General features: G+C 44.8%; 1 protein-coding gene across 10 annotated transcripts in view; it reads right to left on the bottom strand.

Annotated features, from left to right (window-relative positions):
- The window catches only part of PALM2AKAP2 (PALM2 and AKAP2 fusion), a 331,612-nt gene that overhangs the window by 25,332 nt on the left and 294,036 nt on the right, over positions 1-12,244 (bottom strand). For 9 of the 10 annotated variants that reach the window (XM_030292893.1, XM_030292899.1, XM_030292897.1 and 6 more), the window contains one exon: positions 7,573-9,976. In XM_030292893.1, coding sequence (XP_030148753.1) covers positions 7,573-9,976 — 2,404 coding nt within the window. Of the gene's footprint in view, positions 1-6,480; positions 6,533-7,572; positions 9,977-12,244 lie in introns of all 10 variants that reach the window. The other variant, XM_030292896.1, reaches the window with a different exon arrangement.

Genomic DNA, 12,244 nt, shown 5'->3' with positions numbered 1-12,244 from the left:
TTTTTAAAAATGAGCATATCTGCTGGGTAAATAAATAAATCAGTTTGAAGACAAATAAAACACAAGGAATTTCTGGTCCCAGGTAGAAGGATCAATCATGAGCAAAGAGAAGAGCAGAAAGCAGTCTCGGTGTTCAATGACCACCAGTAAACTAATGTATTTGGCTTTGGCCCCAACCCACCAAACATGTTCAGCTAATGGAGTGAACACTTATTCCTGCATGTTCTCAAACCAAGAGATTGAGTCTTCATTTAAGTACCTAATTTGTCCAAAGATTTCAGGGAATAGACCTGTGTCTGGAATGAATGAGCTTCTTTCTGGTAAACCAACTTCCAGAAAGAACTCACAGGAGCCATCAGGCTAGATAGCTCACCCGGACCATGCTGGTCCCCTCCGCCATCTGCTCAGCTCTTTTGGACAGCACCAGCAGTTTTGCCTATTGTAATTTGGAGCACTGGGGTTAAGTTCTGAAAGCACAAAGGACCCATTCTGGGTCACTAGGGTAGCACTGTCTCGTGGCCTCTGGGAGCAAACTCATTCGCCCAGACCGTGATGAGCAGGGCATTTCAGAGGTAGAGTGGGTCCAAAGAGCAGGGGGTAGGAAGGACCCAAGACAATGCAGGGGTCAGACCGGAGACTGGGAGAGGGTCAGGGGGAGACTGAGCTCAATCACTGTAGGCTGGAGAAGGGAGATGTTACTACATACCTTGTAGACCTCCAGGGCAGAGGGGCAGGTTCAGGGGTGGCTAAGAAAGGGTATAGAAAGAATAAGGACTTCGGAATCAGATGAGCCAGGGTTTGAACCTGGTTCTGCCACTACCTGGCTGAGTGACCTCGGCAGGTTACTTAATCTCTCTGGACTCTGGTATTAATTCTTTGAAAGGGGAATAATAGCATAGGCCCATGACCTCTTATGTCCCATTTGAAAATCCAAACCAGCTCTAAAAAACCAGCTTTGTCATAACTTACTTGGCAGCAAACCTCACGAGACCAGGCATGAAGTCCTTCTTGATGTAACGATCCCACTTGATGAAACTAACTCTCCTCTTCAGTTTTATAGCAGAAATCTAATGCGGTGATAGGGGGTAGCTCGGGACCCTGTCTGGGGCGGGGCGGGGCGTGGTGGTTACATAATAGCATATGCATTGCAATGCTTTTATAAATAATAGTATATACACATTATGGCTTTTCTTAAATCAGAAAAATTCTGAATAGATCTGGCCTCAAGGGTTTGGATAATTTGTGTTACATCTTAGAAGACCGTTGGGAGGAATAAATGAGAAAATGAAAAATGAGAAAATGTGTGTGAAGTCACTAGTATGGTACACAGCTTTAAGGTAACTTGTAGCTACCACGATTAGGCTTCTGTCACCAGAGAATGTTCAGGAAATATGGTAGTAGAGATAATGCTCTGCAAGGTGCTCCAAGTTAAGCTTTAGTACTGCCACACAGCCAGCTGGACCCCTACAAGTTATATAACCTGTGCCTGCCGTGTGAAAGGGAAACACTGTATACTCCTGAAGGAGAGCCCTCTGTCACCTGGGCCTGTGACAGAATTTTTCTACCAGTTGCCAACACATGGTCTTCTACTATGGAGCAAAGAGGGCATCTCCAGTGAAGACTACTTTAGCATGGAATAAGCCACCAAGCTCTCTTTCATGAATATTATGCTGACATCATTTTTTTTTTTCTGTCTAGGACTTTTTTTTCATGATATTTGAAGATAATAGAGGAGAGAGAAAAAAAGACCCAGCCAATAATCTTTATAATAATGTAACGATCACCTCCTGTGCAACCTTAATTCAAACTGACAATTGAAGCTGAAACTCGTTGGAAATTTTATCTTTATAAGATATGTAACTATCACATCTTTCCACATATTAAAAACATGAGCAGACACTCCAAGTTATGGAACTCAATATCCACACCTTCTCCTTTACCACTCCCCATAATGTCCCACTGGGCAACTTATCTGACTTGGTAGATCAGTTCAACATCTGGCATGAAAATGGATACTGTTTTGAAAAACCAAAGTAATCATCACCTAACTAACTGGGTTTCTCTGTCATGCCTAGAATTTGGAAGTGAAACCAGGATATCCAATAATAGACACCAGGCACTAAAGTGAGAACTGTTGACAGCCTTAATATGAAAAGACATTTGGAAAGATCCGGATTTTAACGTCAATAAAATGTTTGGGTTTTCCTCCCAAACTTGATCCTCAGGGGTGTGTTAGGCTAGTGCACCTGCTGGAATACTTCCTTTCTTCTCTACTTCTGAGTGCCATCAACAGAAGGCACACGTGTGTTCACTCTTGGGAATATGGCTTCCCACACGACACACAGCCTTTGTCAACATGCATGGCAACATGCCTTCAGAAGTTCTTATGCTGAGGAAGAGCTCAACAGAAGCTGGTGGAATGGACTCATTAAAGTGGAAAGACTTTTTTTGGGGCGCCTGGGTGGCGCAGTCGGTTAAGCGTCCGACTTCAGCCAGGTCACGATCTCGCGGTCCGGGAGTTCGAGCCCCGCGTCGGGCTCTGGGCTGATGGCTCAGAGCCTGGAGCCTGTTTCCGATTCTGTGTCTCCCTCTCTCTCTGCCCCTCCCCCGTTCACGCTCTGTCTCTCTCTGTCCCAAAAATAAATAAACGTTGAAAAAAAAATAAAGTGGAAAGACTTTTCTTCCATCAATTCATGGATGAAGGCAGCTCTTTGTTGTCTGGCTTCAAACCAACTCTTTCATTTTGTTTTAAATCTCTTCCTTTAATCCACCCTAACCTTATTTAAGTACCTCAAACATACCAAGTTTCTGTTTCCTTTTGGGCCTTCCTTGGTGCCCTTCCTTCTCACTGGAACGATTGCCCCTACCCCCTGAGCCCAACTTTACCCCTTCAGTTCAAAGCTTGGATAGTAGTTTCCTAAGAAAGGAAGACTTCTCTTATACCCCCAGTGAGGTGATCTTCCTTGATCTGTGCTCTTACGGATTTTCATGCTTCTCTGCCATGAAATCGCCATGTTCGTCTGAAGTAAGTTTCTCTTACTGAGCTGTAAGTTCCCTAAGGGCAGGAACTGCATCTGCCTTGCTCACCTCTGTATGAGCAAAAGTCACACAGATCCTATTTAAGTGGAACTTCTTCCTTTAAAATCTCCTAAGAGCCAACAAGATACAATTTCCAAAATAATTTTCCTAACAACTGTTTTTTGAAAATGACAGTATCATTTTAAAAATATCTTTCTCCATCTTTGAAAGGCAGGGAAACTAAAAGCAAAAACAAGTTTATCTTTTCAACACCTGGGGAATGGTTGGAGAGAATTAGTAGATTTCTCTTTCCCTATTGCATCTTCGCTCTCAGTGGATTCTCCTTGCCTTAGGTTTTAGGAATCCAGCATGTCATCAACATGATTTCCACCGGAGGAGAGGTTAAAAATTATATTTTTCATCACCTGATATCAAATCATCATGCTGGGTCATGCAACAGACCAGCTGAGTCACCTCTACTGGTGGGACATGTGGAGTAGCACAATAGGAACTTAGCAACATCTCCATTCACCAAACCAAAGTTGGAGCCAACGGTTCTAACCCTGGCCATGAATCGTCCAGTTTGGCTGCTCAGAGCGATGTGTCAGCCTCCTCCTTGATTACGAACTTAGAGGCTGGCTAGCCAAGCAACACTCCAAACATTACCAGGCATGGAGAGAAAGAAAATCACATTTTTCATTCAGTTCCTTTCAATCCATGTCATAATTCTGGGAAGCCCTGCCACCTACTTTAAATGTTCTAGAGATAAACATGAAGGAATGAGGTGCACATGCATCATTTTCATGACTGTGTTCAGTACAATAATTAGACAGCTGCAGTATGCAGACTTGCATGGATGGATTACCATCTTACCAAAGTGGCAGAATCAATCCTATGGAATGGGATATAGGGGAGGACATTGGAGGGAAGTGCTGGGAAAAGTAGTCCTGGGCTGCTGGGATGCTGAGGGAAAACATTGGAACCCTGTCTTATTTTAAGCCTGGTGGGGAAGATCAAAAGACTGCAGCAGGTCAGGGAACAGAGGAAAGTGTTGAAATGTTTTTAATCTTGTTCACATGGGAGAAATAAAGGAAGGGAACAATATGGTGGGAGGCTCAATTAGGAAGAGGAGTAAAGGGCATCTGGGTGCCTCAGTCAGTTAAGCATCTGACTCTTGATCTCAGCTCAGGTCTTGATCTCAGGGTCATGAGTTGAAGCCCTGCATTGGGCTCCACACTGGGTGTGGAGCCTACTTAAAAACAAAACAAAACAAAACAAGTGGAGTGAAGAAAAATGAAAATACCCACTGAGCACACACACTTGCAGGAAGGTTCTATAATAAATAACATAAAGGGAGGGTTAGGTAGGTAGAGCCAGCTATAACTGACAGGAGAGCCATGGTATCTACCTCCTATGTGAGCAGAAGTTGATGAGATGCCTGCAGAACCTTCCTCTGCCAGACTTTGGGCTCTTGTGCAGGCCCTTTACAGTCACTTACACGTGAAGTAGGCTCCTCAGATTGGGCTGAATTCAAGTGGTATAAAACCTTTTTCTAGGATACCATGCAGAATGCCCATTGGCATCTCTGTGCCAAGCTAGCCTACAAGAATTTGAAATGAACTTGACAACTAAGGATCTTTGGGAAAAGTCAACTGGTCACTATTAAGCACACACACAAAAAATCCTCCCTTGCAAGTTTTCTTTGCCTCACTTAGCTGGCCACTGCCCTGTGACCTGTAGGAATTAAAAACCATATCAAGAAAGTCACCAGGCTTTTCCTCTTTCTCCTCTCTTTCTTTCCTTCATGAACAATTTAGTTCAAAAGCCACTGGGGAGGAGCTCTACAAGATGGTGTCTGCAGTTGAGGGTAGGATACCACAGTGGCCCAGAGTGCTGTGCTGGAGCCACAGCAGGTGGGTGGGGGACAGAGGTGACCTAGCACAGGGTATTGGAACCCAAGTTGGGTAAGGAAAATAGGAGACTGGTTACATAAGGCAAGGAGAGGATTGCTCAAACAATAAATACATCAAGGGTATTTGAAGTGGGTATCTTGTCAACAAGGAGGTTACAAATATGGGGAGAATATGAGCCCTGTGGTATTAGATTAGAGTTAAAGGTATCAGGGTGAGCTCATGGTTTTCAAGATAGATAGGTAGGTAGGTAGGTGGATAGACAGACAGGCAGGCAGACAGACAGAATGTGTATATATTCTCTAATTCTGTTCTTTGAGAGTGCCTGGGAACAGGGACAAACAATCTAATAACAATGAGCACACTAATCACCCAGATTTTGATTTCTAAATTCCATTCTCCACTAACAGGAATTAGTGCTATTTGAAGAAATGGCTGATTTCAGGGTTAGGAAAGTATCAGATGAGACTGGAACATATTGTGGTGTCAGAAAGTGAGGACATGTCCATAGGATAATGAGACCATTTCAAAAGGACATGAAGTTAACTTGAAAGGGCTCCCATAAGCTATATCTACACAAATTAAGAATAAAACTAACAGAAATGGATTATAACCCACTGAATATAATAGGAACCCACAAGACCATACTTACATAAATAGATACATGAATAGATTTAAAGTTTGATGAGAAGTAGGATAAAGATTACACAGTACCAAACTAACTGTACAGAATATTTATTAATGTTTATTTATTATTTTAAAAAATCTTAATGTTTATTTATTCTTGAGAGAGAGAGAGAGAGAGAAAGCACGAAGCAGGGAGGGGCAGAGAGAGAGGGAGACACAGAATCCAAAGCAGGCTCCGGGATCTGAGCTGTCAGCACAGAGCCCAATACAGGGCTTGAACCCACAAACCAGGACATCATGACCTGAGCCAAAGTCGGACACTTAACCGACTGAGCCACCCAGGCGTCCCATGTTTGTTTGTTTGTTTGTTTGTTTATTGAGAGAGAGACAGAGGACAAGCAGGGGAGGGGCAGAGAGAGAAGGAGACATAGAATCTGAAGCAGGCTCCAGGCTCCGAGCCGTCAGCACAGAGCCCGACACGGGGCTTGAACTCATGAACCATGAGATCATGACCTGAGCTGAAGTCGAACACTCAACTGACTGAGTCACCTAGAGGCCCCAAAATATTTATTAATTACAAAGGACAAAGTAATTTTACTCTAGACCTTATAAGACACTCCCTCAATCAAGTGATCCAAGTTAATATTATATGAAAAAAAAGTCAACATCTGTCCCTGATTGGACACAGTGAGAAGAAATAACAGCATTTTTGTGGTAGTCCTACCAAAGATGCATAACCTACATGTACTCATGTGAAAGCATAGACAAATCCAAAATGAGGCATATTCTATAAAATTGGGGATGACGGAGATCATGTTGGCAATTTATTCTCAAATGGTTCATAATAAGAGATATTTGTACTGTACTTGGGAACTTAAGGTTGAGACTGTTTCAAAATTTAAAAATTAATAATCAAAAGAGTTACCTTGAGTCACTGTAGATTTGACGGAAGCCAAGTGTCAAGATGGGAATAAGATCTGGATAAACCAAGTCAAACGCCAACAATTATATGTTAGGGTAATGCTTTTTAGATAGTCTCCAGTGAAAGAAGTTACCCCTCAGTCCATTATGAACCAATACTTTAAAAAAAGCACAAAACTCCACACTTGGATTTGAGGACAATACCAAATTGCGACAAGAATTTTCAAATGCTTGCTCTCAATGTCTGTACTTATTCTCGGCATGGACCGGTAACGAACAGTCCGTGGACTAGCCCAGATCACATTTTGAGTAGCACTTCTCTGCAGCAGGACGTGCAGATCTCTGATTGCCATCATATCCAAATGGGAAACAAAAACTACTGGTCACGCTGTTGTCTATAATGGTAGCAACATTACCACCATACTTAACACCAGCCATTTACACAAAGTATACAAAGGGACTGCCCAGGCAATGGGAGGGGACTAAAGACCTGCCTTTACAAAGAGTCAATTTCTCCAAATGTGTCATAGGATAAGAATGAATGAGACCACCCCTGATTCCAAAGAAATGGCACCGTGATGACTAAAAGGAAGACCAATCCAATTGTACAGAAGAGGGACAAAAACATCTATGGTCGATCCGCAACCCTGGGTCATGACTGCCATTGCTAGGAAAGAACCTGGCACTCAGACGGCGTTAGTAGAGCACGTCCTCCAAATCAGATGGGTTCGATTTAACTACAGATGCTAAGGGTCAAGCTACTGACTCCAACACAGTCCACACATGGGCTCACTCTGACACACTGCCCCTCCCTCAGCCAGAGGCAGCCCTTTCAAACAAAAGAGAACAATTCTCTACTAAACCAAACCCGGAACAGAACGATGGGAAAGGAGCCACTGCATCCTCTGGGAAATGGCACACCGTCCAGGCCCAGGGTTCTTCTGACTCCAGTTGCATGTCCCTGGATACAAAAACCCTTCTGTCAGTGCCCCCGACACTAATTCTAGCCACACCCAGAGGAGGCTCCACAAAGAAACACATAAGCTGGAATCAACCGATTCCCATGGCGTCTGTCTCTGGTGCGCACTTCACTTACCTGGAGTGGTTTTGTAGCATGACGTTCGGGAGGGCAGCGATTGGGCGTTCTTTGCCCTGGGGCTCTGGGTATTCTGCAAGACTTGCCTCTGCCTCTTCAGTTCCTCTTCCCTTTCTTGAGCTGCTCGGATCTCTTCTTCGATCATGGACAAAGTCCGCTGCTTCCTTGACCTCAGCTTGAAGGGCCCAACCATCACATCGGACTCTTGAGTGGCCAGGAGCGAGGCTGTGCTCCTCAGCTCAGCTGCCTCTGAGTACTTGCTGAAATAGCTCCCTTCCGGTCTGGTCTCCTCCATGTTTATTGGGCCACTGGGCTGTACGGCTGGCAGTGGCTGGGAGGGCCCCCTTTCCCTGAGTGCCCGGTCTTCAGCAGGCAGAATCTTTGGTAATACCTCCCTCTTCTCTTGAACAGGAGAAGACACCTGAGGCGGTTCAAACATGCTCTGAGGCTTCTCTGAACTGGGAGCCCCAGTGCCAGCTTCGTCTAGAGTTGTTCCAGGTCCCTGTTGTTCTGTCCCACCCTTGCTGGTTTCGGACACAGCTCTATCCACTTGCTCGGCTATGGCTTGTTGAATGGCATTCTGCACCAGGAGACCAGCCTGATACTCCAAGGGATCATCAACCGATGGAGAGTCTCCCAGTGTGGATGAAGGGGAATAGAAACCGTGATCACTAAAGGACTTGGAGACACCTTCTCCTCGGCCCTCTGAAGGGTTGTCAGTTTGTGGAGTCTGGGGCAGAGAAAAATCAGCCAGTGAATTCTCCTGGAGGGCATTGGTTGTCTCATTGGAGGCCCCGCTGTCACTGATGTTGTCCATGCTAAAATCGTTGGACAGGGTCTCCAGGACAGTGGTATCCTGGGACCTCACTGACAATTCATCCAAACCAGAGTCAAGCTCCTCTTGGGTCAAAGAGACATTGACTGACCTTGAAAACTGATCCAAGATCCCAGGGTCGTCATCCTTGACCACAGTGAGGACGGCCCGGGCACTGGTAAACTCCCCATCCTCTGCCCACAGTTTGGATAAGGGCCCACGTTTGGAAGGCTCACTGTAGGGCCCTTCCCTCCCCTGAGGAGCTGTGCTGCCCTGGCTTCCCCCCGCAGGCTGACTCTCCAGGGCACAGCTGGCTTTCTGCTGCCCCTTGGCTGCTGATGCACCACTGTCTTCTGGAAGGCCCCCGACGGAAGCTGGTCTCGAGATGGTCAGTGGCTTGTCTGAGTTGATTGACCCCAGAGGCCTATAAAAGGGCTTGATAGAGAAGAGCCTAGGTGTACTCTGGCCCTTGGCCACTGTTTGCCTGGAACTCTCCATGAGCTGGAACTGTTTGCGAGCAGCAGAGAAGTCTATCTGCTCGGTGACGATGTCCTCCTTTACGTTTTCTGCCACGCTGGCCTGGTCACGGGAGGCCACAGGGGCCGCGCAGAGCTGGGCTGGGGGCGGCTGCTGCTGTTGCATGAGCAGCTGTTCCTGCTGCGCCCTCCTCTCCTTGCGCTCCTTGTACTTTTTGTGCGACTCCAGATGTTCCTCGTCCAGCTGCTCCTCGATGGTTTTTTCCTGGGGAGGATTCCACCATTTTGCCGCGATGCCAGGATTCTTTTTCACGGCCTGGCTCCGGATGAGTTCTCTCCTTTCCTTTTCCAGCTCCAGCATCTCTTCCGAAGGCCTCACTTTTCTGACACAGAATTGCTCCTTCTCATTCTCGTCGTCCTCAAAGAGCTTGGAGGGCTTCTTGTCCTCATGGAAGGCACGCAGCTCAAACTTGGCCTCCTTCTTCAGTGTGGTGAGCGTGAGCTCCCCGTCACGGCCCGAGCACCGCGAGCTGGTGGAGGAGCTGGGGCTCGCGGGTGCCTGGAGGCCGTCCCCCAGCAGATCTTGGGGCTGGTCAGGCGAGTGGCCGTTGGCTTTTCCACCCTCTGCCATGGCGTCAGAGTTGCTTGTGCTGAACTCGATGTGAGGAGGGGCCTGTCTGCCCACTGCCCTCTCCGTGAGTTCTGGCTGGATGGCTGTGTGGGCAGGTGGGCTTCGACTGCTCGCCACGACGACTGCTCCAGGCTCTGGGGACGATGTGCCGTTGTAAGTTCCGTCCACAGCAGAATCGCAGCAGCTGGCCTCCAGCACCTCGTCTAGATAGCGGATCTCTCTGGCCACATCATTATCCAGAGATTCTTGGTGATCAGCGAGGAGGCCATTGTGGGGGGGTGAGTAGAAAGGGGAGGGGTGGTCCATGGAAGGCGGGGTAGAGGTGATTCCAGGAACACTTTTACATTCTGCAACAGAGACTTCAATTTCCATGTTTTTGTGATCTGGGGGAAGGGAGCTGGTTGCAGGCTCCAGGGGGCTGACGCTGCAATTGTCTCTCTCGTTTTTTAGCCGGACATCATCCTCAGAAAGCTGGGGAGGCTTCTGAAATAAACAGACAACAAAGGTCAGGGTTAACTATTAAATCTCTTATGGAGGCGAACCCTGAGAAATTAACTGGTAACTCACTGGAAGAAAAACTGAAGCAATGACAAGTTCTTTGGAACAGAGATTTCTCTTCTAACAATTCTTCGCATATTCATTTTGCTGTGGTAATTCATTCATAAACCTCTCGATGTTACAGATTCTGCTTTGTTTACTGGGGGTCCAGAGAACGTTCAATAAATGCCAGTCCCATTCTTACATTTAAAAGTAAATTAAGATTCAGATCATTTGAAGACATTGCTCAAATATCTTCTAAAGTAGAAAAGATTATACAGGAATTGTACCAGAATTTAATAAAACATCTTAATAGCAAACAACTGCAGAAATGTAATAGGACTATTTGTGTGTCCCCAAGTAGAGCAAGAAGGTCCTTTGGCATCAGCGATTTTTATTGAAATCCTCTGCCATATGTAATGCAATATTTCTGGAGACAAGAAACTTCCTGGAAAAATTTTCTAAGAGAAAATACTGGAAAACAGTAGATTCCTTCAATGGCTCCTTAACAGCTACAGGGCCCCAGTGCAATGGCTCTTAATCGATCATGTACATTATAAACACCGTAACCAAAGCCACTGACTGTATAGTTCTGTTCTCTGGGACTATATCAAAACAACACTCCTTAGTTAAGGAATGAGGGCTGCTTTGAAAAGTTAGTAGCCAGCAGCAATTCTCCAGTTCCTAAAATGCACTATATGTGATAGCCCCAATCTTATTGTTCAATAAGAAAAACCACATCTTTTTAATGTTTTGAAATAAATCCTATATTTTCACCAATCCCATGTGATTTCTTTTTTGGCATTAGTAAAATTAATTTTCAAATTCTAGGAGGATTTTTTTTTCATACCCAAGGATTCTGGTTTATCTCAGAAAATTCAGTGGTAAATTGTAAGCCTAATTTGAGTGTCCCTCAAGAATTTCACTGACACCTTGGTCAGGCTTGTCTTCCTCTCTTGAGTCTAGAGTATGCCTCGTATTACTGACATAGTACAATGCAAAAACTGCAAGATGGTACCATTTTCATTTGCATCGGTTGTGAACAATTTTAAACTCTTAGAACATAATATTAAAACACCACCTCAGGATGCTTCTCAGGAGATTCATTTCAAAACACTTCCAAGGAAGGTTCATAATTATGGATTTGTTCATGAGACTTAAACAGCATGGGAGTTTACCCTACATGCTCTGCACTTCTGTCAGAATGCTGAAAACTCTCATGGTCATCCATGACCTAGAAGGTCATCCATGAGCTGGAAGGTCACCCATGAACAGGTGGTTTCTTTCACTCTTCATTTTTTACATTCTCCTTTAGACTTAAATCAATCAAGTAATATATGTTCCTTCTTTAGGAATAGGTAACAATGATTCTTTTGTCAATACCTTCTGGTCTTGGATGAACTTCCAGTCTAGTTCTGGTCTTTGTCCAAATCTGGTCCTTTAATACCATTAATATTTATAATACTAATATCTTTATTTTATTTTATTTTTTTTACCATTATTAGCTAATGGTTCTTTTATCTTTAGAATGACATCAAGAGTCATGTCAAAGACATTTTTACTGCCTTTTAAAAACATTAACTAGACTTTCTTTTGGCAAGGCAATCGCCAGTAATATCTATGTCATTAAGAATTACAGAAAAAATATTAAGTTTTATTTATTTATTGAGAGAGAGAAAGAAAGAACGAGTGGGGGAAGGGCAGGGAAAGAGAGTCCCAAGCAGGCTCTGTGCTCTGCACCAAGCCTGACTCGGGGCTTGATCTTATGACCAGGAGATCATGACCTGAGCTGAAATCAAGAGGGGTATGCTTAACCGACTGAGCCACCTAGGCACCCTAAGAATTACAGAAAATTTGAATGCCTGCCACTTACTGGCTGCCATTCAATTTCAAATAAACCTACGTCAAAATTAGCCCACTCCATGGAAAGCTATTACTGGAATAAAGAGACCAACAAAAAGAGACACAAGGCACTGCTACAGTGAGAGACAGATTATCTGTGAGTCTCCCACCCCAGCTTCATTTAGTCAATGATTTACTGCTAACAGTCTTTATGGGAATAAGGAGAGCTTTTCCTGTATCCTTTTTGGCTTCTGGGGGCGGAGGAGGGAAGATAGGAAAATGGTAGGAAGTTGCTGGAACTGAAAAATGGTTGAAAATCACTGCCCTATTGAACATAAAGTATTTTAGAGTAGTTGGCATAAGAGGAAAGAG

This window comes from Lynx canadensis, chromosome D4, assembly GCF_007474595.2.
Source record: "Lynx canadensis isolate LIC74 chromosome D4, mLynCan4.pri.v2, whole genome shotgun sequence".
Classification (NCBI taxonomy): domain Eukaryota; kingdom Metazoa; phylum Chordata; class Mammalia; order Carnivora; family Felidae; genus Lynx; species Lynx canadensis.
Note: the sequence above shows the minus strand (reverse complement) of the source record. Positions and strands in the feature narration are given on the sequence as shown.